At 36.9% G+C, this 26,385-nt stretch overlaps 3 protein-coding genes and 1 non-coding gene across 4 annotated transcripts; 2 read left to right on the forward strand and 2 right to left on the reverse strand.

Moving 5' to 3' along the window:
• The first annotated feature begins 1,504 nt into the window (after window positions 1-1,504).
• Window positions 1,505-17,278, forward strand: LOC128259110 (homeobox protein B-H2). The gene is given in 6 exon segments (XM_052991289.1): window positions 1,505-2,121; window positions 5,888-6,523; window positions 6,526-6,597; window positions 7,236-7,340; window positions 7,403-7,506; window positions 16,285-17,278. Coding segments are annotated over 6 exon segments (2,247 nt in total). The 5' UTR covers window positions 1,505-1,592; the 3' UTR covers window positions 17,086-17,278.
• Trnac-gca (transfer RNA cysteine (anticodon GCA)) lies at window positions 7,605-7,676 on the forward strand. Its single transcript has one exon. It is a non-coding gene; the product is annotated as a tRNA-Cys (tRNA).
• A 440-nt stretch (window positions 17,279-17,718) lies between the features above and the next one.
• On the reverse strand, window positions 17,719-20,814 carry LOC128259323 (sodium-coupled monocarboxylate transporter 1). Its single transcript, XM_052991629.1, has 6 exons — window positions 20,146-20,814; window positions 19,921-20,082; window positions 19,698-19,813; window positions 19,283-19,642; window positions 18,755-19,216; window positions 17,719-18,352 (listed from the first exon to the last, which is right to left on the reverse strand). Exons 1-6 carry the CDS (start codon window positions 20,812-20,814, stop codon window positions 18,043-18,045), a joined length of 2,079 nt encoding a protein of 692 aa, XP_052847589.1. The 3' UTR covers window positions 17,719-18,042.
• A 3,083-nt stretch (window positions 20,815-23,897) lies between these two features.
• On the reverse strand, window positions 23,898-24,174 carry LOC128259324 (uncharacterized). The gene has a single exon (XM_052991630.1). It carries the CDS (start codon window positions 23,991-23,993, stop codon window positions 23,898-23,900), a length of 96 nt encoding a protein of 31 aa, XP_052847590.1. The 5' UTR covers window positions 23,994-24,174.
• Between the last annotated feature and the right edge of the window lie 2,211 nt (window positions 24,175-26,385).

The raw sequence follows: 26,385 nt of genomic DNA on the forward strand, positions 1-26,385 counted from the left end.
AAATATTTGTTTTGGGTCAATTTTCGCAAAAAATGATGATGGTACCCCTTATAAAATATGCTAAAATTGGAGACCTCCAAAAAATGAGTTTAAATTGCAGTTTTTAGATCGAAGCTATAAATTATAATTGTTCAATGTTGGAATGCCATACCTCATTGAATTCGTCATAAAATTTCCAACAAACTGGCATTCACAGCTCAAAAATTTTGGGTTGGATCAAATTTCGAAAAAAATGATGATTATAAAAAATGCTAGAATTGGAGACCTCCAAAAAAAATGTTTAAATTGCAGTTTTTTGATCAAAACTATGGAATATAATTGTTCAATGTTGGAATGCCATACCTCGTTGAATTCGTCATAAAATTTCCAACAAACTGGCATTCACAGCTCAAAAATTTTGGGTTGGAGCATATTTCGAAAAGAATGATGGTGGTACCCTTTATAAAAAATACTAAAATTAGAGACCTCCAAAAAATGAGAATAAATTTCAGTTTTTTTATCAAAACTATGGAATATAATTGTTCAATGTTGGAATGCCATACCTCGTTGAATTCGTCATAAAATTTCCAACCAACTGGCATTCACAGCTCAAAAATTTTGGGTTCGATCAAATTTCGAAAAAAATGATGATGGTACCCCTTATAAAAATGCTAAAATTGAAGACCCCCAAAAAATGAGTTTAAATTGAAGTTTTTTGATCAAAACTATAAATTATAATGGTTCAATGTTGGAATGCCATTTGGTTTTGGGTAAATTTATAAAAATGCCAAAATCGGCGACCTTGAAATAATTTGTTAAAATTTCTGTTTTTTTTCCCATTACAACAAACCTCGTTGAACTCGTAATAAAAATTCAAGCCAATTTTTATTTAAACATGATAATTTTATTAATTGCTTACTTTTGCAAAAATAATTTAAAATATCAAAATACGTTAAGAAAAAAATAACGAAATAACATTTTTTTTTTTGCCAAAACACTGATGCCTATATTAAACCTAAAAGTTGTTGTATTCTAATATCAAGTTTTTCGTATGATTTATTTTTTATTTTGTCTAATTATTTCTTAGCATTGGCACCACTGTGCGACACCGTGGAATTTAATAAGATCAAGGAAAATTCAGTTCAAGGCAGCGAGTGGCAAAGGCAACCAAACAAGAAAATTAAATTTTTATTGTTTTCACACAAATAAAATCAAATAAAAAGCGGTACAACAATAACGAGCAGGCAAAGGCTAAGCAGGACATTCAGCACAGAGTGAGCAAGTGAGAGGGGGCGAAAGAGAGAGAAGGAGAGAGAGAGAGCGAAAGCATAGGGATATACATAAGGACGAAAAATCACGTGCCATACAGGCGACACAGCTACTGGGCTACTAAAAACGAACCAACCAACGGCGAGCAACCCTCGAATTCTGGGAATCCTTGCCGGGATGCTGCGTCCTGCTTCCTTCGTCCTGCGCTGCCAGCATACATTTTGCCAACGCATTCAGTTCGATTTGAGCACTCGACGCGAACGCGACAACTGGCGGGAAAAACCAAACAAAATAATAAGGATTATAGTAGATAAATAAAATACGAAAAAATATAAGAGTAGAGCATGTCTACGGCTTTTCTCGTGGACAGTCTACTGCACGCCCAGCAGACCTACACGGAAAGCCAGCTGAAGTCCAGCCTGAGCGAGATGCTCCTGTCGCGTCGTTCGGGCACAGATCCTGCCGCGGATCCTGCGACGCAACTGCCCACCGAAACTGGATGCACTTGCTCCAAGTTGCGCGGCTACAAGTGTGATAAGTGCCGTGAGATTCGTGCCGAAAGTGTGAACAGCATCGACGAAATGGACGACCTGATGGACGATGGTTCCTCGTCGGCGGACGAAATCGTCGCCGATATTGGCAGCAGTGTCGAGGGCGAGGAACCGCACATGGACCTGGACGAGGAGCTGGAGGACGAGCTGGCCGAGGTGGACGAACCCGTAGCAATCAAATTGCCCAAGGTGGAGCCCAAGGACACCACCATCCCGGCGGTGGGCAACACCATCCTCAAGGATACCAACAGCAAGCCCATACTCAAGTTCAGTGTCAGTGCTATTCTGGGGGATACCCGGGAAGGAGTCCGGGTCAGAAATGGTAAGAATATTTGCGTTTTGGATATATTACCTCTCAAATTAATGAAGTATCTTAAGTTACTAATTTTTTCATCTTAAACAAACACTATTTCTATGACGGACTGAAAGTTCCTTTAATTGGGCTTTTATTCTTCAGTTGATACAATAACACTAAAATTGAAGAAAGATCTTGAATTACTATTTTTTTCTACAATATAACTATTTTAAAGAGAGACTGAAAGTTGTTTTTGCAGGTCTTTTAAACTCTAATTTAATATTTTGCCCCTCCCGAAATTCTTCGCTGTTAAATATACTAAAAAAGCAATTACCAATTAGTTAATTTATGGATAGTCCTCTATAATTATTGTTTCCCAGACACTTTTTTAATAATACATACACAATCCAATTAGTAAATTTATGGATATTCCTTTTTAATTACCATTTTCTAGATAAATACAAAGTAATAATAAAATGATTTAGTTTTAATTTTAAACAATAAAATAATGTCTCAGCCAAATAGTTAAATTATGAATAGATTTAACTTTGTAATTACCATTACATACAAAATTTTGATAAGAAGAGGTAATTTTATGGTAAACAATTTTATATTTTTATTACTCACAAAATAAAACCATGTTGTTTTTGTTTAAATAATAAAACTGTAGAATATTATTTATTTTGAATAATTAATATTCTCTTTTTAAGTTTTAATAAGTTCTAAAATAGTTACCTTTTTTCCCCCTTGAAGATATTGGGGCAAAAATCAGGATATTTTCTAATTACCCTGGCCTATTCTTATTCTGAAGTGGTCTTAAGTCCCTGAGATAGTTTCCTCCAATTAGGTTACCGCCGCGGGCCATTTCAAGAATGCCATTAAAAAGGCTTGGCAATTAATTTGCCGTGGCTAATGCCAAACAAAAACAAAATACCGAATACAATTGCAATATGAAAAGCCAAAAGAATAACAAATCTTGCCCAAAAGTTTTGCAGGGAGAGATCAAAGTCCCGGGTACTTCGCAGTTGCCTTAGTTTTTACGCCGTGATTTTATTGTGTTGTGTTGGCCTAAGCCCTTTTGGGCGTTGCTTCGCTGAGCTGGCAGGCTGTAAAAACACAACCAGACCTAATCATGTTTAAATTATTGAGCCCAGCGAGCCCCTAAGCAACAAAGCCGCATAACCAGTTCACATCCACATCCACATCCGCACTTCCGCAAAAAAAGATCTGAATTGTATAATATGGTATGAGAGATCCTCTGCCGCGTGCTGTTTACAACGGGGGATGAGGATGTACTATAGAATCTCTATATCCATACGATATAAAAAAGGACAAAAAGTAGGCGGAACCAATTGGCCATCATTCAATGTAACAGCTTTGCTCTGGCCGTTTTTTAGCATTGTTCTCGTCTTATTCTGGAATTGTGGGATTTAATTGTCATGTGATTATTGCATCGCGGTTAACTTTTCCATATTAATGAGTGGGCAGGACCTTCCTATTTCCCATATCCGTTATATCAATTTTTTATGAGATTTTATTGACGATTTTTTGGGGTTAAATCGTGCAGTTTTTATGGCAAACGCGTGGCAAAAAAAGTTGCTAAATTAAATTAATGGTACATTAGTTACCTTTTTAAGCAATGAGTAATAAAAAGATATAAATTATTCAGAGAAATGATTTATTGTATCTTAAAGCGAATCTATTCAGTTATGGTTTTACTTTTCTGCCATCTTGGTATCCCATTTCCACAAAAATTAAATTAATTTTAAATTGTTTAGTCAGACAAATAGTACAATTTTTTAGGTATTTTTAAATTAATTTTATTACTATTTTAGAGAATGCGGATTCTATAAATTTAAAAAATTTAAAAGGTTATCTTTATACATATATCAGATATTAAACACTGTTTGGTATTTTTATATTCAATTTGTTTATCTTATCAAACAATTTTACTATATTTTATAAATAACAGATATTAAATATTATATTTATTATTTCTGTATATCCAGGTTATTTTAACTAGATTTAATAATTAGCATTATTCAAAACCAAATAATTCATCATGTTTTAATATTTAACCCGAGCTACTTGTGGTATTCCATTTTAAAGCTTTGTAAGGCACAATTTCCTCCCACATATATTCCAACTAATTGCTATCGTATTCCAATCATTGATCCACTTAGCACATTTTCCCCTGAAATCGTAAATGGCAAGCCACAAATGAACTTTTTGCAGGGCCATAAACCAAGAAGGCCAAAAACTTGCCAAATTTTCGCAGCACAGATGCAGATACAGAAAGGTCGGTAAACCGCCGACGAACAAAACAAACAAAAGCGAACAATTATAACTTAATTTGTGCGCTCATTAGGCGCACATGTCCATATTCTCGTCCACAAAAGCACTCTCCTACACATGAGGATATAACCCAGAATGGCCATATAGAAATGAAAATTTTCGGGGGTAGCCATAAAGGCAAAAAGCTAAAAGCTGTTAGCCACAAGAGTCAAAGGCAAATCAAATTGAACGCGCACACACACACGATGCCAAAACTAAAGAGGCGTTAATTCGTTAATTGTTTCTGTTCTCTAATCGAATTAAAATCATATCCTGAATATCCTGCAGCAACTGCCAGCCTGTCAGGATGTGCCTGCCTTTCTGGGGGGTGTTTAATTAGAAAATTAAATGCAGCCACACAGGGCTCCAAAATGGAGAATTCCAACCCCCGATATCCTCTATATATATATATAGAACGTATGTATGGAATATCCTGCTGCTGAACTAAAGGCGCCAAACTTTGCTCTCAAGGTGCGAGCTCGTATCCTTTATCCCGGAGTTTGTGTTTGCTTTAATTATGCCAACTTCACACTGACACTTCAAAGCAGATTTCATTTTCCATTGTCTGCCCGTATGTGTCTGTGCGTGTGTGTGTATGAGAGAGTGGGTGGTGGGTGTTTGATGGGTGGTTTGGGGGGTCGTGGCGCCTGTCTGGAAGTTGGCAAGACAGCACATAACACGCTTTAATGATTCCTTGAGAATGAGCCAAGAAGTGCGACTGGATAAAGGCTTTGCCAGATTGTTTTCAAGGCTGACAATCTGACACTTCAAAGTTCGGTTTTGAATGTGCAAGAGGCGCATTAATTAAATTTTATTAAATGGCTTAACAGCAAATATACACTTAGAAAATAACATTATTAAATATTTAAGTTTTAGCTCGTTTTTGACTTTTGGACGAGAAATATTAGAATGCAAAGTACTTTAAGCTTTGTGTCTTAAATTACTTTTTTTTAATGGTGATTAGGCATTTTTTAATAACATTCCCTTTTATTATATACAATTAAACACAAGCTAATAAATATATAATTTCGATGATTTATTGAGTTAACTTAAATATTTTTTGGATTTAGCTTGTTTTATTTTATATGTATTTTTTATTTGCGTTTTCTTTAGCATAGCGGAAATGTATTTAAAGATGAACAACCATTTATTTAAACCTTATGATATTAAAACATTTACATTAATTAAATACAATCCAATAAATACATTATTTCAACGATTTAAAAGAACTCTTTACTATTTTTTAATTATGATAACTTTTGTTGTTCAAGTAGTGTTTTTACTTAGTTAATGGAAATTAATGTTTATCACTTTATTTATTTTTTTCATTTTGAGCATTTATTAAGTGTATTTGTAAAACATACTTTCGGGGCCAATCACAATTTGTGCAGACTTTTCCCTTTAGTGACTCATTCACCACTAATGGTTTCGCCACTACACTCTCACTCTTTCTCTGCAGAATTCATGCAACCGCAGCATATATGGCCTTATCTACAGCAAAACTTCATGCAGCAGCACTCGCATCAATATCAGCCACACCATCAGCAGCAGCAGCATCCCCACCAGCAACACCAACAGTTGCCAGTGCCAGGACATCCGCATCCGCATCCGCATACCCATCATCCGCATCCGCATCACCATCACGCCCACTTTCCGCATCCCGCATTTCTAACGCATCAACTGCCGCCGCATCAGCAGCAGCAGCAGCAGCAACATGTACAGCAGCAACACCAGCAACATCAGCAGCAACATCCCGGCAATAGTTGTCAACCGCAAACCGCATCCTCGTCGTCGTCACCTGGCAGCACAATTAGTGATAGCGACAACAATCACGGCGGCTCCAGTGCCAATCCCAATGCCACTGCCAATGGCAATGGCAATAGCAGTTCTGGCCAGGATGGTCGACCGCACGAGATGGGGAATCCCAATCCCGATGAGGACAACACCAGTCGAAGATTAACGCAAGACAAGCAGCTGTTGGGCAATGGAGGAGGACCAGGAGGAGGAGGAGGTGGTGGCCACCATGGCCATCAGACGCCACCGCCACCGCCTCCTCCGCCGGTGATTGCCAAGCCCATGCCCAGCCGCCCCACGCCTTCCTGCCGCACACCCTCAACCACCCGCACCTCCACTCGCTGCTGGCGCACTGCCGCAATCCCTACATGAGTGGTAAGTGTGTCTAGAGATGTGTCTATACTTCTAAAAATTACAATTGATTGTTTAGGATTTTTAAAAATCTTCTTTTCTTAGGACAAATTTTTTTTAATTTAATCATGATGCTCTTTTTAACTTACACTCCTAAATACTTTTCTAATTACAAAAAAGATAGAAAGACAATGAGACTACAAATCTAGTGGGTGATTTGGGAATTTAGAAAAACTCTTTTTCAAAGAATAATTTTCCATTCGAAATACACATGCCTTTTGTTACTTAATTTATTATCAAATAAAATTATCTTTTGCTTAGAATAATAACGTATAAATATTTAAAAGAAATTGTATAAATGACAGAATAAGTTTAATTATAATTATTATCCAGATATATTTGGGAAGTTTTATAGATCAAATATATTTCAGCAATATTATTAATAATAAATCTTCTTTGATTAAACTATTTTTCATGAGGTATTTTAAATTAAAATCAAATTTCTGAGAGCCAGGATTTAGATTCCAAGTGTAGAGTCCCCAAATTGCTGTCCGAATATGACACATCCGACAGCCAACCCGCTGTGCCCATTAACAAGTGTTTTGGTCTAATGCGTCTCCTCCTTCCTCTTTCATGTTGCAATTGCAAATTGCAAATTGCAGTTGGCGCCCAAGTGTTTCCCCTGCCTCCTGGCCAGGGATTCCCCTGGGCCCATTCGACACGTGGCAAGCCTCGTCGTGGGATGATGCGGCGTGCCGTCTTCTCAGGTGCGTAGAAGGGGAAGAAACCCACTCCGAAAGCGATTCAATTAATTGTTGCTCCCTTGCAGACTCGCAAAGAAAGGGACTGGAGAAACGCTTCCAGCAGCAGAAGTACATCAGCAAGCCGGATCGCAAAAAGCTGGCCGAGAGATTGGGACTAAAGGACTCTCAGGTGAGTTAAATTAAATATTATTTAATAAATTTATTTATTATATTATGAATCAACGCTTTTAAGCCTATAAAGCCATTTTGGCTGGACATGTTTCAACTGGGGGCATAGCTCAGGGGTAGAGCGTTCGACTGCAGATCGACAGGTCCCTGGTTCAAATCCGGGTGCCCCCTTTTTTTCATATTTAATCTTTGTGTTTAATTTATTTTGTTAACTTTTTATACCATTACTTTATCAACAGATCATTTCATCACCTATTTGTACTTACTTAAGTCTCAGTTTTAAATTTTAATAAACACAAGCAACATTATTTCTTGTTTTGCAATTTGTTAAATTGTTGCATCATATTTCTTATTGTACAATTAGGTTGTTTTAATTGTTTGTGTCGATATACTAACTAACTTTGCCCAAAAGTATAGTACAAATTATTTGTTTTAAATAAAAGTTAAAGCTAGCCTGTACAAGTGTTAAGAATAATAAAAGAAAAATATTATAAATGTTAATTTACTTAGTCTCAAAATAAATATTCTAAAAAAATATATATTTTTTTGGCAATTCTTAAAATTTTTATACCTTATTATTAAAACATTTTTCATGGTTTTTAAATTTTTTAACCGCTATAACTAACTAGCTTTGGCCAAAAGTATACCATAGTTTAGTTAATTAAAACCTAAAGCTAGTTTAAAGCTTAAAAAAAAACATTCTAATCCTCTATTTTGTATGACCAAATTAATTTTATACTCGTTAAATTTACATCTTATATGCCCTAATTCCGCTAAAAACTTGCACCAACAACACTCAATTAGCATTACCAAAACCCATTTCTCTCTGCAAAACTCACAAAACTTTACCCTCTAAACTCGGTAAATTTAGTGTAAGCCATCCATAAAACAAAACAAAAATCAATAAGGATAATGAGCACAGAATTATGCCATTATAAAATTATATTTAACCGCTTATGAAAATGTCGCTTTGCCTTGCCAACAACTTTTCGAATCAGCTTTAATAAGCAGACAACAAAAGGCGACGGGAGCATGAAATAAATTGAGTGCCCCAAAAAACGAACAAAAGCGGATAAAAGTTAAAACTCCGCCCTGGAAGCTCTCCGGCAATGGCTGCGCACGGGAAAATGGCAGAAAACCGGAAAAATGGGAGGGCAACACCACTCGCTCCTTGAAATGCGCAGTCGCTTTTCTTATACATATCACTCAGATATATATAACTATACATATAGACCGATATATGTGTACAGCAGGCGGAGGTCGAAGTGGAAGTATAATGAAATTATAACGTGCCATAAGAAATTCATGTCGGCTGAGACGGCGGCCTGTTTTCATTGATTGCGGAGGTTCCCATCCGGGTAGTCATGCAATAATTAAATTAATTTTGTAAGGGAAAGGCAAGGAGAAAAGGACCTTTTGCGCATTGCAAATTTTCACATGGCTGCGAAAAATTTGCGTGGCCAATTCGGTCTTGTCACAATGTAATCGATCACAACTCAATCAGGACAAGTCACCAAGTCATCCCCCAAAATGCTGCTGATGATGATGATGGTGATGGTGATGGTGATGACTCCTGATGTCTGACAATGTCACGCCAAATTAGTGCAGCTCTTTTTTGTTCTTTTCGCCACTTTTCACTAGCATATGGATTCATAAAAATTTCATAATTGCACAATAAGCGTGACCAGTTGCAGGAAACACGAATTCATCAACTCATTTCTCAAATCACGCCCCTTTTTTAGTCGCTCGATCGATCACTTACACCCTAATGATCTTATAATGCCCCGCGTCTGGCAAATCGTTTAGTAAATTCCACAGTATTTCGTACGTTAAACTGTTACAAAAATGAGGGATATAAATTGTGTAATATTCTCTACCTCTAATGGTCATTTTTAAAATGATTGATTGTGACTCGGTTTAACTAGTAAACTAGGTTGCATTAGATTTATGGAGTTGACTTCGCACTATATAGATCAGAGAACCCGCCTGCGATTTAAGTTTACTTTACAATCTTGCATCTTTTGTTAAAAAAAAAAACAAAAAAAAAAACTTATCAGGAAAATACTTTGATTTTTATATTTAATTTAAAGTAAATTGATCGCAAATTACAATAAAGTTCATATTTTTGCTTTACTTCTTGATAATATCTTTGTTGTTATTTATACACAGTTATTTTATTTAATTTTTAATTTCAAATAAATATTCTATCAATCACTAAATAAAGTAAAATATATTTATAAATTAGATTTTGAATATTTTGGTTTAAAAATAACCTTTTGATAATATCTTTCTGTCTATTAATTTACTTTTTGTTCATTTAGTTTTAAAATTTTTAAAGTTCCAACTGTTATTTGATGAATATTGCCCTTACTTCAACTATAAATCTTTGGTTGAAAAACTTCAAAACATTTATCAAATGCAGTGGGAAAATGGGGAATAAAGAAAACGCTAAAAACACATGGCTAGGAAAAATCGTAGAGAAGTTGACTGTATAGAAAAAAGAAAGCCAAAAGAAAGCTTGGTAAAAACAGCAAAAATGTGCAAAAATGTCAGAAAAATTCGCAATCAAATCGCAGCGGGTGTCCAGCTTGCGGTGGCACTGACCAGGACGAAGGATTCTGGATACTGGACAGGGAATTGGGAATGGAGAAAGGGACACCGGGACAAAGGACAAAGGACACACAAAGTGTTGGCCAGCCGGCGGCGATGGGAGCTCCATTAACGAGTGCCATATAAAAAGGGATTGGTCTGGTTGGAAATCTGGGGTCCTTTTTCCCAATTTGGTGTGGGTGATGAACGAGTGCGGATATTCACACTCGAGTGACACAGGTTGAGTGTGTGTGTGTGTGGGGGTGTGTGAGTGTGTAAGAGTGAGTGTGTGAGTAAGGACTCTTGAAGTGTGAGTGCATTGCACTGCGCCTAGTTGTATGCAACATGATTTAAGAGCCTCCATCCTTGCTTTTGCTGCACTTTTTGCGGCCGTTTGTTGTTCATTTTTCTGCACACACAGTGTCCGCCATAAATAGCAGCACACTGCAGTGGCCTGCAATTCGGTGCAAACGGTGGACTGGGTCTTCGACCATTGTCCAGTGTCGCGTGCCTTGTGGTTTGGCAAACAAACGCTGCATTGATGATGATGCCCAGGTCCCAGGTGATTCATCATTTCGAGTGTTGTTCATTGCAACGTTTATTGCGATTTTTACAAACGCACTCGAAATATCGTCGGCACGGCATCCAAAACCGCCTGCGTTTATTGCAGTCAACGCGATTTATGGGCGGTTTAGGGGTGTATTTTTTTTGTCAAGTCTCTGGTTGGATTGCAAGTCACGTTCTAGAAGTTATAAACTAGTGGATTGGTGTTAAGTTTAATGGAAGTAAACATTTTATCTAAAAATTCGGCTTGAAAAAAAATAATTTAAATTATATAAAAAATTGTTTTAAGCTCATAAATTTAACTTTCTGTTTTCATAAATAGTTAGGTCTTCTCCTAAAAAAGCAAGTCATTACGTAATTGCATGACTGCAGAACACTAGACAACTGAATAAATTATTTTTGAGCACTGCCTTAAATATAGTTATTTATTTGCATTTAAAAAACGTAGAAAGTATATAAAAAAATATTTTATTACTGGGCCATGTACCGTAAATAATTCTAAAAAAATCATATAGGAAAAAAAAATGAATACATTAGTGAGTACTTGCAAACACTAAAAAAAAGCATTAGAGACAATTAAAGCATTTACTTAATTCAAAAATAAACCAACATTTAAAAAGTATGAAATAAAAATCTTATTAGAAATTATGGTCTGCAAATAGCCAAGTTGGAAAAAAACAGGGTAGATAAATTAGAAAACTACTACACAATTTTTAAACAATAAGTCTTATGAATGGTACTTTTTTACACTAGAAAAATTCAGTAGGACCATCTGATATCTTCATAGCATAATTCCCCAAAAAAAAGCTATAACATAAGCCAACTTTGAGTAGCAGCCCGCACACTTCTTAAATCAGTTACGCCCCCTTTGAAGCGAACTGCAAGTGACAGTTACCAGCCTCATAATCCGCTGGCTATAAATTTAATTGCCATTAATGACACTTGAAGACAAAGGGCGGTGGGAAAGTGGAAAAGCGGGAAAGCGGAAGGGAAAATCAGCTCAAAGTTGTCCGCAGGCGGCTGCCAAAATCACGCAGCGGAAATGAAAACATCTTGAGGCCAAATGTGATTTGCATTTTTAAATCAATACACAAAGGCTTCAAGGAATCGAAAATATATATATGTGTATAAATATATAAATTTCAACCCCCGCACACACGTGTCTGGACTTATCACCCTCTCTTTTGCGCACAGCAACTTTTTAAGTGTCGTGTCCAAAACAAATTCGTCTGTTTTTGATTTGTCGAAAAAATGGGGGAGAAATAAAAGAATCACGCAGCTCGAATAAAGGAAATTCCCGCCAACGCTTGGCAATCAACTGTGGAATTTCCACCCACTCTATATCTCTCTTTTGGCATTTTCACGTTATAAATATTTTTATTTTTCATTTCGTCTGGATTGTCTTTTGTGTGTGTGTGTTTTTTTAACGGATTTACGGAGGGATTCCCACAGCAGTCGCATGCAGAGCATTCTGCTTTTATTTGGTTTGCGTTTGCGATTTCGATTTCTTTTTCGCGGTGGCGACAGAAGCCAGGGGCTTTAAATCAAATTGCATGATAAATAATCCCTGAATGGGAATCGAAAGTATTTAACACTCGATATATATGGGTTGGTCTTTTATAGTATGTTGTTTGCATTGGTTTTTATGGGTCTTGTTATCCTTTAAGAGCCGTTTAGTGGTTGGTTGTAAGGAATAGCTGGCTTTGATTTAAGATTAAAAGTTTACCACTCAAGGGAACTTATGCAATTTTAATTTATTAATAAATTCAGCTAATTTTTTCGTATATTTGTGGTAATTTTATATTATTCCATTAATTTACATTTGCAAATTTATTTGGTTTTGGATTAAGTGGAGTTTGTTTGAAGTGGTTAAAAGTTGAAATTAAATTAAATTAAATTAAGGTCCAGGGAGAAAGAAAAGTGTATTTTATTTGTTATTTTTATTTAAAGGGTATATATTTGATTGCTCGCTTAAAACATAAATAAAGCTCTTTGTACATTTAATGTAAAATATATATATAAATATCTCAACCAGCTCCGCCGACTTTCAAAATCAAAGAGCACTTAAGACCACCCGAAAATGTTCATAGCTCAAATTTCATTTCAATTTGCCAATTTGCAACCCTCCGCCGCCAAACGATTGGGAAACATTAAAAACCATCATTCGCAGCTTTGGTTACAAAATAAATTGTTGACAAATTGCTAAATAAACGGTCGCCGGCCACAAGCCAAAGTATTTTGCAAGCTCTTCTGATTCTGAAACTGCTTCTGAAACAATAACCACAAAAAGGGGGAGGACGACTTCCTGCCAAAGGACTCCAAATGGACCGTGGTCAGTAACCCAAAACGCACTGCCAACTGCCGCCTGAATGACTTTGCCAAATAGTAGCAGACTATTTAATACGCTATTACGCAGCATATCAAATGACATCCGGGGTCTCGAAATGGGTTGACAGCCTGCCCCTGGGATGGATATATATATACGGCCAGCCTCATTAGTTAACATATGTTGCCGAAGTCAGGAGACTGGGGATTCTGCAGCCAGCACATCCTCCCCCACAAAAACAACAGCTTGTGCCCATAGCCCAAAGTCAATTTTCGGGCACAAAAAGAAAGAAAATCCGAGGAGGGGAGCTATTTGTAGCTTCCACTTCCAACCCGACTCTTTTGGGTGGTTTATAAAAACTTCAAACAAATTCTATGCGCGTTATGCTGGCAGCGTGTCAGAAAAATATGTTACTTATCGTTTTGGCTTACTGTCAATGGAATGGGCTCTAATTCTTTGGGGGAGTCTTATATAAAGAGAGGTTGTGTCTTTAACAAAGTGGAAAAACGTTTAGCCGAAATTTTAGATGAGAGTGCTTAAGGACTTCATTTCGAGAAGAAGTTGGGGCCAAAAGTTCGTTGAAAAGATTGTTTCTACTAATAACACAGATTAAACAGTTAAGTTGAGAACATAAAACTATTTATTTTACAACTATATAGAATTTATTATATATGATTGCAAATGAAAAAGGTTTATTAGATCCCTAATTATAAATTGAAAAAATAAATTTACAACTTAAAATTCGAAATAAAAGTCCTTAAAGACTTAATTTCGTTTTTTACATTTTCTTTAATGGTTAAATCCGCTGAAAAATTAGTTTCTCAAAATAGATGAAAATAAATGATTTGCAAATATAAAATTTCAATATATATATTGTCAACAGACCATTTTAAATAACTCTAAAAACAAGCTCAAAATCAAAGTAAAAATAGTTATTTTCTCTGTTTATCAAATATTTTAACGAATACTATTATGCTTCATATTTTATTCAAATTTTATCCACTTAATTTGTTGCCAATCAATTTATCAAATACCCACTATCCTTGTTTATTTCATAACAAATTAATAATCCGAGCTCCCCAAACACCACAAACAAAACCATTTAAGCGAAAACGCTAATTACTATTCACAACAATTGAATATAAGTTTTTGTCGCCGGCACAAATGTTTGCATAAATTTAATTATTATGTGAGTGGCGAAAAATAAAACGACTATTTTTGTGTTAGACAATAATTATAGGTTTGGCGTGAGTATGGGTAGAGCAGTCGTTACATGGCCAATATTTGTTAACAAGCCGGACCAAACACAATGCAACTAAACTCGATTTGTTTCGGGGTCTATCGAATGTAGTTGTATATTTACCGCAACGAGCTGTTTATTGAGGAATTTCCGTTTGTAAGTTGTTTGTATTTAACAATAATTGGGTTAAGTAGAACAGGTTTTTAATTCGAAATTAGTTTCTGGCTAATTAAACAAGGCTCGTAGAACAGGAAACAGACGCCTCGTTCCTTGGCATACTAAATTGCACGCTTTATAATTAATTTCCATCAGAAACAGACGAAGATCCATTCCCCCCCCCTCTTAGTATTCGACTGACTTTGGGCTTGGAACCATAATCATTAATCTTATCGCCGCCTGAGCTTATTATTTCAATTGCTTGAGGGGTGGCGGAAAATGGGAAAATCTAACTTTCCCAAAGACAGACGCTGAAAAACTCAATGACCGGAAGTAAGCGAAACAGCAAACGAATACAAACGAATACCGAAAATGCCAGAAAGCAGGCACGTGCCAAGGAATCTCTGCGGTTAATCGCTTGTTCAACATGTCAGCAGCTTTTTTGGTGACCGTTGTTTACTTATTTGCTTATAAATGCCAGGGATTAAATCTAATTGGGAGTTCCTGCCCAAATTTTACGCTTCAATTTGCTTTAAACTTCACATCAAGTCACAATCTAATTACCGCCATGGAGTGGGTCTCCCATAAATTGTTGCAAATTGTTGGGCTTGGCTACAAAGTGCGAATGTCCTGCTGTGTCATCGGCATGCATGGAGCAGGAGCAGGAGCAGCAGCAGCAGCAGGACTGCACAATAACTCAAAAACAGCTCATGGAGAGGTGGGCCAAGGATACTTGCCCCCGACCCGAGTCCTGCAATCTGCTTCAAGTGTCCCGGCTCGCCTGTCAAATGCAGAGCTACAGAGCTAGAGAGCTAGAGGGCCTGGAAAGGATACCCGGAAGTGAGATACAGGACTTACAGCATTTTTGCTGGACCAACTTTGCAGCCCGCACCGTGTGGGGAGAATAAATAAATAAATACTTATAATGGATAAAATGAGGGGTCCCAAAATCTCTCACTAATAAAAAAGAGGTAGAGAAAGAATAAAAAGAGAATAAATAAATTAATATTTAAAATGGATAAATTTAGAGGTCTTTAAATATCTAATTCTATCTATCTAAACGCAATTAAAAATGAATTCAATATATCAGCTGAGTATCTTAAATTAGGTAATATATAACTGAGTTCTTAATAATATTTGCAAATATAATAAAATTTATTTTATAAAATAATAAAACTCTTTAGCATTATAATTTCATGAAGTACAATATCTAGAATTTAAGAAATAATTTGTTTTGGTAGCGCGCTAAAAATTGGATACCACACTTAAATGTATATGAAAGCCCTATGCCCGACCAACTTCCCCTAAAAATCTATAATTTCTCCAAATTTCTTCATGTTTGTGCCACTGTGCGGCCTCTAATCAATTTGTAGCCGCTTTGGGTAAATGTCTCTAATTTGCATTTATTATGGATATGGCCGGCGTCTGGCGATGGCAGTGCAGTTCAAACTTCTGCCCGGTCCATGGCCACGCCCACACACACGACCCGCCCCCAAATTGGATGGTCGGTGGGTGGATCTGTGGATGGGTTTGTGCGAAATTCAATTTGCCACAGAAAAGTTTTTGTCGGATAGCCGGCCAAAGTTTTGTTTTTCCCCAGAAGCGGAATTTGATACCCACACAACTCATACGCCCCGGTGGCCATGAAAAGTTCCAGAACTACACCCCAATGTCTTTGTCTAACTGCCTTTCCCGGAATGTCCTGCTCCGGACAGCTTTCCATCTACTGGACAGTCTCAATTTACCCATTTCAATCAGATCCACACTTATACAAAATGGAGTAGTAAAAATAAATATTTTGGTTTTGAATTTAAAATTACTTAAATACTTAAAATAAATACAAAATCATAACAACAAATTTACAACATTTTTTTAACACTGCGTTTGTTCTTTTATATTTTCAGGTGAAAATATGGTTTCAGAACCGGCGGATGAAGTGGCGGAACTCCAAGGAACGGGAACTACTGGCCAGCGGTGGCTCACGCGACCAGACGCTGCCAAATAAGAACAATCCCAATCCGGATTTAAGTGATGCCAAATGCGATCGCCCACTGACGCCCCTTTCGCCCTCCCTGCTGTCGCCCAATGGCAGTGCCACGCCCCCTTCTTCAGGAGCGGTGACCAAGGATGAACCTCCAGCGGCGGCAGTTACTCCAAAGTCACCACAATCCGCCAGCAGCAGGAGTTCGCCATCGATGGGTTATAACCTACAGATTAGCTCACCACCTCCACTTCTAACCAGCTTAAAAATGGGCGATCAATCGGCGGCAGCCACGCCCACTCCCGGACAATCGGGCACCACGGTTTCATCTGCCGCCTCTTCGCCACCCGGAGGATGCACTGCCTCCGAGTTTCAGGCCAAGATCAATGCCGAAATGCAAAAGCAACTGGTTGCTGCCGACCTTAAATTCAAGCTGGAAAACAGCATTCAGGAGGCGAAACAGCGAAGATTCGAGCAACTGCAGCAGCAGTTGCATCATTCCCCGCATTTTAGTGCCATGCGGGAGGTGGAATTGGCCGCCGCCGCTGCAGCTGCCCAACTGCATCACCATCACCAGCAGCAACAGCAACACCAGCAGCAGCAGCAGCAGCAGCAACAGCAGCAGCAGCAACATCAGCAACAAAGCTCCGAGTTCATGAAGCTCTACTACGATGACTACGATGACTCCAATTCGGATAGTGACGAAGAGATCAGCGTGACGTGATTCGTGACTGCTCCTGTGACTGAGAACAGAAGTGCAACAGGCCGTGTACATATATGTTTTAATTGTAAATTTATTTATGCATTCAAACTATTGTATTTAATATGTGTATAATATTTTTTCGAATTTAAATTCCCAAGCGAAATAAACTTCTTTGAAAAATTTAAGGAGCTTTATGTTTATTTAATTAGGGATTGGGGAAATATTTTGAATATTTAAGGAGGCTAAAATACTATTGTACTATACATAAAAATTAGTGTGTTAAACATTCCCAGGGAAAATTTTTTTAAAATATTTTGAGAAGCTTAAAGACAAGCAAGATTTATCAAATTATTTTTATATATGTACTTAGAGCAAATTTGTTGTTAACATATATTTTCAGATTTTTATTTTCAGAGAAAATCAAAATAAGGATTTTTGGTAAAACAAAACCGAAAATCATATGTAATAGCTTTAAAACTATAACAATCTTTTAATAAACACACTTAACCTAGAATAATGAATTACACTTTAATTATGCGTCATAATTTTTAAATTTATGATTTCATACGACTTTATTAAAAGATAGTAATTTCTTTATATTAATAAAGCTAAAAGAATTTTCTTTAATATTGTTAATAATACTCGTTGTCAAAACTACCCACAGAAAACCAAACTTTACTTGACATTTCAGCAACAGATGCTGCTCAGGAATATATAGGTTTTATTTGTATGATGCCTTAAAACAAGAACTAAAAATAAAATTCATTCGTAGTAACATTAGTAAGTGTGTGTGTATACAGAATACTGAGCCAACAACCTCGGCTTGGATTGGACTTACGAACTAGAAATCACTCTTTCGACTAAACTAGGACAGTTAACAGATTGCGACTGGTCTTTGTACATGGAGGTTACAGGTTACACAAGGAATACACCGATGGGGATCACCCCTCAGCTGAATTCGAGTTCTTAATTCGATTTCTATTCGTCGTCGATGCGAATGGCATGGTTCACATGGCCCTCGCCACTTGATGTCTTGATGTCTCGGGGATCAGGCTCCACCGCCGTGGTGGTGGTCACACAGCTCGTGGTGGTGTACTGCACCTGCGAGTCGCTCTTGAAGATCTCCTCGGAAACGGCGGGATTGTCGATGCCCTTGCCGGTGATCTTCAGCACATTTCGTCGCTGGACAAAGTCAATTATCAGGGAAATTAGCCAGCCCAGAAAAACGGTGAGCAGACATCCGATCATGCTGTACCACATGTAGCTCAGTCGGAAAATGGGCCACGTTCTGTTTTTTAAAAATAGAAAATAATGGTTATTATATACATTCGACAAACAATTTAATAATATGGAATATTAAATTAGAAATAATTTGATATTTAAAAATCTCTTTGTGTGTGAAAAAAGTTTTTTCTTATGAACAAATTTTAAAATTCGTTTTTCAATAATCTAAAGGCGATTTAAAATCATTTTTCAAAGTGTTTAGAAATATGCAATGATACAATTGAAAATCGATTATTCTAAACTTAAATTTTGTTTACGCGAACAACTTATTAAATATTCTTTTTTAAAGATCTTAAAAGGACGCCTTGAGACTACGAGGTTATAAGAAATCGATGTTAAAAATGTAAAATAATTACCTAATTTATAACCTATTTTATAAAATGTAACATTTCAAAGTTTAACTCACGTGAAACCTCCCTCCTCAATGATTTCCACAGGTTCTGTGAGTAGATTTCCAATGATGTTGGTCAAGTTGACATTGCAATCGCAGTTGTCGATGGAGGTGGGCAACGCTGGCTGTTCCACACTGACAATTTGAGCCACCACACCCACGAAAATGACCAGGGCCAGGGATAATAATCCTCCGTAGAAAGCCCCCTTAGTATTAGCCTGTTTGCAGGCGATTCCCAGGACAAAAAGACCCAAGGTTACACCACCAATAAGACCATTTAAGGTCAAAGTGGCCTGCAGGACGCCTCCCAAATGCTCCACGATGAAAACCAAGCCAAACGATGCAATGCCATAGCCCAAGGACATCCATTTGGCATAGGTGGCTCCCTTTTCGGGTGAGATTTTGATGTTCATGCCATTGACCAAGAGATCCTCGCAGGTCACAGCGGATAGGGAGTTCAAGGCAGAGGCCACAGTTCTGTTATTAAAATTAGAAATATTATTATTTTAAATTCTGTTACTCCCCTTATAGTCAAATACCCACCCTAAACTGGCTGCAAAGATGCCAGCCACAAAGATTCCTGCCACTGAGTAAATGTGCTCATAGGTATTGATCACATAGTAGGGCAATAGCTGATCCGTGGCCGAAATACGTCCCGCTGTCAAAGGATCACAGTCCGCATAGTGGGTGAAGACCATCAGACCAGTGTAGAAATTTAGCAGAAACACCGCAATCAAGCCAATAATGGCAAATCCCAGGGCAATCTTCGCCAGCCTCAAGGACTTCAAGGACATGCATTTCTGAACGGAGGCCTGATTGGTGCAAAACAAGGATGTCCAGTAGAAGAAGCCTCCAATAACCACCGACCAAACAGTGTGACGAGTCGTAGGACTGGGATCCATGCTGAAGGAATAATAGGGTTGTAATAAAAATCTAGGCATATTTAAGCAAAACTCACTTAAAAAACTCCAAACGATTGTGTTCGGCAGCAGTCTGAAAGACCTGAATGGGAGTGCCACTGTAAAAACTGCCCAAACCCACGATCAGCACCAAGGATACAGCCAGGACAGCAGCCTAAAGTGGAAATCACAATTTAAATACAATATTTTAAAAGATTTTTTCTTAGAAAAAAATTAAGAAAATAAGAAAAATTAAGAAAAATACTTAAGACCCCAACTCACCTGAAATGAATCCGCTATGACGACAGCCTTCATGCCACCCTGAGATGAGTAGAACACGCAGACCACATAGATCAGGATCACGGCGATCTTGGTGTCCAGACCCGTGGCCTTGGAAAGAGCGATTGCCGGAGCTAAAACAGCCACCGCCGTATAGAAGCACATCTGTAAAAGGACTTTAAATTAAAAACCCATTTCTCCTTGAATAAATTTCCAACCTTAACCCACCTGAATGACGTAGAGTACAGCACCGAGTATCCTAATTTCCTTGCCAAACCGAATACCCAGATATTCGTAGCAACTGGTGAGCTCCATTTTGAAGTAAATCGGATAGAAGATCTTCACGGCCACAGGGATAACCAAAACCATGGGTATAACGATGAGCACAAACTGAGTGCCTTGGAAGTACATCTCGGAGGGATTGCCCAGTAGCTCAATGGCCGTGATGAAACTGGTGGTTAAACTCAGCGTGACTGGGAAGATGTTCATTTCGGAGCCGAGGAGGAACTCATTGGAGGAGTTGGACCCTCCCTTCTGGAAGAAGCCATAGAAGATGCCAATGCCCAGGGATATAATCAGCATGCCCAGCAGGATGACATAGTCATAACCCGAAAAGGTGGCCTTGTGACTGGGAGCACTGCACTCCTCCAAATCCTTTGAAGCCGGAATCTGTTGGTTTTTAAAGGCTCTAAGGAGCAAAGTGGCGGCATTATCGAACTCCACATGCTCCTGCGAACCCGAAGCACCACTCGGAGTCTCCCCGCGCACTATCAAATACTTGTGACTGGGATCAGGACCAGCTTTTTCTGCTTTTTCCTGCAGCGCCAAGGCGGTAATAGAATGTGCCAGGGCACACAATGTCAGCAGCTTTAAAATGGTATCCTGAGTGGCAAACATCCTTTCTAAATTCCAAAAAATTAGTATAAAGGATGAGTTTCCGGGAGAAGACTTTCTGCAGTCGACTTTCCTCCCAGCGCTATGTGTGCAAACTGAAACGACAAACAGATCGGAAACGATTTAGACTTAGATCATTGCAAGATCAAGGTTCGCGAAAAGAGAAATTGCAGCGAGGCGGCGGCATTACAAAGTGGGTGTCAGTTTTTGGTGTCATCTTGGTGGCCCATTAATTAATTAACCGACACCAAAACCGAAACGATCTGGAGGAGGGGAGGCCATCGCCCCATCGTCCCATCGCCCCATGTTCAAGTACAAATATATTATTTCCTTATACAAGCAATTCCATTTGAGCGTAATTGTTTTATGATTAATATGTTTTCTTCTGCGCGGCGGCAGTCAAGGCAACGCTTTTGGGAGATATAGATTTCTTTTTCGGAAAGAAATCCAGAGTTATCGCTCTGTAAGAGTTACAAATGGATGGGCAAGGTTTGGACGCAGCTGAAAGCTGCTATTAACTGGTTGTCTAGCCGCTCAAACTGGTTATTTCTGGCCAAAAGAAATCGCTTGGATGATGTTGAAGGTAAGAAATTTAGTTTATAACAAGGTTTGCTTATGTTTGGGTGTACTTAGGTTTTACTTTCTTACAAATAGCTTTAAAATACCTTACTTTATAACACTTTAAATTATAATTTTTATATACTCATTTTTATTCTATAATTTTTTCTATTATTATTAGTAAAATACATCAACTCACACTTTTTTTTTAATTTCAAAAACAGTTAATAATATTTAAAGTTTTTTGCTTATCTGTGTGATCATATGACTTACCAATTCTATTTTGTGCGTAGTTATTATACAACCTTTATCTGTTATTTTAGTAATATTTAAAATGTTTTTTAGAATGTCTGAAGACCCATTTTTTTTATTTTAAGTTTCAAAAAAAAAAACATTTAAAATATAAAAACTAGTTTTAAACCTTTTAAAATATTCCAAATTACTTAACTTATCTATGCGACCACATGCTTCCAATTTTTCCATGTTCGTATGCATTACACAAGCTTTATCTTTGAGTAACTTGAATTTATTACACATTCCTGCGTCTTTTCTTAATTGTTAAATCATAAAATACACATTTTGCAACTGATAAACGATGGCAATCACTTCCCATTCAATTGATCCCAAACACTCGACAATTACGATTGATGAAACTAGAAGCTCTGGCGCCTCCTTCGCGTCGCCCCGCCCCTTCCCCCGCCCACTTTTCCAGTCAATCAAACTATTGAAGAAAAGCTGCTCCTGTGTTACATGGACTCATATACAGATATATAGCAAACAATCGTAGGGCTACAAAGTTTGAGCGAAAATGAGGAATGTGAGCACCAATCGAGATTTAACCGAATTCAACTGGTTAAGATCGACGACCATTGGAATGAGCCGGATTGCGCCGGTTTGGGCCAGAAATTCGCCATTTCCCGAGCAGCTTCAAAGAGCACCAGACTCACACTTCGCAAAGGCAAGGCCAGAAGTGAAGAGCAAAAAGCCAAGCGAAGAGAGAGCGATGGTCTGGAAATGGCCTGCTACACAGAGAGAAAATATCAGTAGGATAGCTAATAACATTTTGGGCAGAAAATGAACATTTTTCAAACCCCTTTGATTAATGAGTATACTGCACTAAAATATATAGTTTCATAAAATTGAATTGGTAGTTCTATGCATTTTTAGCCCTGAAAGAAACATTTTTGTTTTCTTTAAAACAGTATAAATAATAATAATTAATAATATAGTATATTTTACCAACCACTTTGATTGGAAAAATTAATTGACTAAAATATATTAATATATATATAATAAATGTGATAATTTGGAAACACATTTTTTTATTACGAAAAAATTGTTTATTCCTTAAAAATAGCAGTTTATTAAGAGACAAAAATGTTTACATAAATTTTTTACATTAAATAACAAATTTTAAAAAAGTAAATTTAATATGGTTTTAATTTGTTGTTCAACACTAAATTTAGAGCAGATCTCTAACATATATTTTTTTGTTTTCTATATATGGAATTATGTAAACTTTCGGACTTAAATATAATAAATAAGTTAAGTTACTTATTAAACTAAATGAGAGTCCGGGTTACTCAAACACAGTCGTTTATTAATCCCACCTTTCAAGTTTCAATATTATTTTAACATTACAAATTTGTGCAGCTTCAAAATAAGTTTTAATAGCTGATATTATTAAAATTCTTTTTTTTATTTATTTGTTGGTAAGGAGGAGCATGGATGAAACTTGTTTTTCTGAGAAAACAGACGGGTCGTATGAGTTCTGAGTTCTGGTTGTTTGGCTTAATTGGTGGACTTTTCCCCCAACCCATTTTGAAAGCTCTTCGTTCCCATTAAGCGGCATCAACATCATTTTGGTAACCAATAAATATGCGTGTTTTGTTTTGCTTTTCTTGGCGCTCTTATCACGCCCCGAGAACCCCCTTCTATTTTGTTATTAATTTAAGAAAAATAAACCGTTTGACATGATTTGTGGCGCAGACTGTTGGCAGAAGATACAGATCGCAAAGTGGGTGAGCACTTGTCGTTGCCTCAGATCAATCAGTGCGATTTTCCCCAGCCTTGACAACTACAAATATTACCTAATACAGCAGGCAATAGCAAAAAAAAAAAAACAAAAAAGAGAGTCAAACAATTAAAAAAATTCTATAATAATATATTCCGAATGGGAGTTCAACCTAATCGGCATTTGAAATATGCATTTACACAAACTGTTTCTCATTACTTTTTAACTCAACTTTTGGTCATGAGTTATTTAAGTGAATTTCTCTTGTTACAGTTGTTCTCAATTCTAGTTTAAATTATTTGCAACCTATAAATTAAACTGTCTTGGCGTGTTTACTTTGGGAGGCTATTTATCAATGGAAACTAGTATAAAAATCATCAAAATAACTCATTTGCATACTGACAATTAAACACTCAAGCTGCTTTCACTGAATTCACTGAACCGATTAAATTCTCACCTTGGTTAGTTATTTTCCAATTCGTTTATTTAAAAATCCTTCGGTTGTTGTTATTGTTTATCTCTCAAATGGAATTAAACATGGAAATCCGTATCTTAGAAATGTTCTGAACTGAATTTGCAATATTAAGCCACGATTATTTTTGTATTTCATTAACGTGTTTTTATTTTTGTTTATATCACTATAAATTATAATCCTTTGAGTTGTCCTTTTTGTTTAAACGTATCCTTCGTGTATTTTTTGCCACTTTAAGCACTTGTTATTTTCTTGGTTTTCCTGCTCGTATATCGCCGTTCGAACGAATTGACAATTTTTAAATGAATGAGTTTTGCAAGCGGCCGTTACGCTTTTTTATACAACACCCAAGGCGGCGCAGGCAAATCACAGATCACAGATCTCGGGCTCCAAGCTTCGGGAACCCCACAGATCGACATCGACATCGACATCGAGATGGAGATGGGGATCGCTCTTCGGGGTCTTGATTAATACAAAACGCGAAGAAAGAGCGAAAATCGAACTAAGAGCTGAAAAAGCGACGACGGATACGCGATCGTCGATTTTCGTGGAGAGAGAAAAACTTAAGTGATAGCCAATAGTCGAGCGGAGTGCTTAAATATAGGCAACTTATTTTAAACGTTTGATCTTGACTTTAAATAAACATTGTCTTAAATAAGTTAGGTAGAATAAATAAGAAAGGTAGAATAATTTTGTCAAATTATAATAACTATTTACCTCACTAAAATATACCCCACTTAGTTCAAACGATTACTTTCATAACCCTGAAATAAACATAACTTAAAATAATTTGCTTGTCAAGAAATGACTATTTACCTTAACACATTTAGTTAAATGGATCTTTTTTTGTGGATTGCTAAACTATAGGTATCTTTTTTATAGTTTAGCATGGACTTAAAATAAATATTGCCTTCTGCTGAGATATAAATACCATATATATAATAAATTCCTTATCAATTAAAAAATTTTAATATTTACTTTTTGTCGTATTACCTCATCAAACGGTTTAATTCCTTAACTTAAATAGGTAGCAACATATAAGTAGTTAATATTTACTAACTACATTTTTATTAAATTAATTAGTAAATTTAGTTTTTCAATTGCAAGACAATTTTTAAAACGGCTTTTATAAAAAGATGTTTAATTTAAATTTAAATAAATTAAGTAATTAAATTGTAATTATAACACTTAGCCTTTTCATAAATAACTTTGGCAAATAATCCTATAAATATTGATTGATCTAAGAATTTAAATCAAATTGATAAGCAATAGCTTTAACTACCCCTTTTTGCACAACTTGACATTTAATTAAGGCAACGCTCACGGGGTTAAGTAATCCGAGCACAATAAATTCCGGATTCGATGCAGGGGTTGCTAAATTTGATGAAAATATGTTTGGCAAACCATCTCTAAAAAAAGAGCTTCCAGTGAATTGCTGGCAATTGATTTCGGAATTGCAACGTTCTGATTCATATGAGAAGAATCATTCCATTTCTGGAGAATCCGAACCCTCGCCGCAGAGAAAGTCGGAAAATATCCGGTATTTTCCAACTCCTTTGCAGATCGCTCGATCTCGATCATTAATTGGCTAAATCGAAATGCGTTGTAAACAAAACACAAAACACAAAAGTTTAATTGATGGTTCTTAGCCAATTTCGGCTTGCGTGCTGTGTTAATATTTCCATTCGACTTACCCTTTATTACTTTTTAAGTAACTCGAGCTCCCGAGTCACAAAGGAAAAAAGTGCGCCAATTAATAATGAAAACGATTTTATCTTTCGTTTTATTTTGTGTACATATACATATGTAGATATATTTATCGCCTCGCCTCAATTGCCGCTGGTTATATGCAATGTCTTACTTGGATAACGATAACGAGTTCGATCTGGTACGATTTTGATCAGGCATGACACTCTTTCTCCCGCTAATAGAAAATTATTTGTTTACAACTCTTGTGCGCCAGTGTTTAATTTTAATTGAAATGTATTAGGAATTTGAATTTGAATTGAAATGGGCGCCGGTCAGTTCAAAAAGAGTTTCAACCCGCAATAAATTTACATTGATGTCGAAGAAATGGGAAAATCACGTGGATGGGTCGACATAAGATATAAGATCTCGAATTTCGGGGCAGGTTCTTCCCCGTCGAAGCGGAAAGTCTCCAAATCTTAATCAATGCCTTGGTCTAAGGTCAGTGAGATATGCATTTAAGCGTGTTGCATTAATTAAATATTACCGCCATGTCGTTAACTAACAGTCTCATGTAAATCTTGGCCATTCAACTACGCTAGCCGACGAAAAGCAGTTAAAAGCAGTTCGGCAAATGCGACTCAGTGTTTAGGCCCGAAACGATCTTATAATAACAAATCCAGCAAACCCACCTCAAACTCTGTTTTCTCTGATGCAAGTGGCCAGTTTTACCGGAGACGTCACAAAACTGGTCGAGCCTCTCGCCCATCAGGTTGTTCTTTCGGACTTTGGTCCGATTGGCTCGGTATCACATCATATCAGAACCTTTTTACAAACATTTACA

Source organism: Drosophila gunungcola, assembly GCF_025200985.1.
Source record: "Drosophila gunungcola strain Sukarami chromosome 3L unlocalized genomic scaffold, Dgunungcola_SK_2 000005F, whole genome shotgun sequence".
Lineage (NCBI taxonomy): Eukaryota > Metazoa > Arthropoda > Insecta > Diptera > Drosophilidae > Drosophila > Drosophila gunungcola.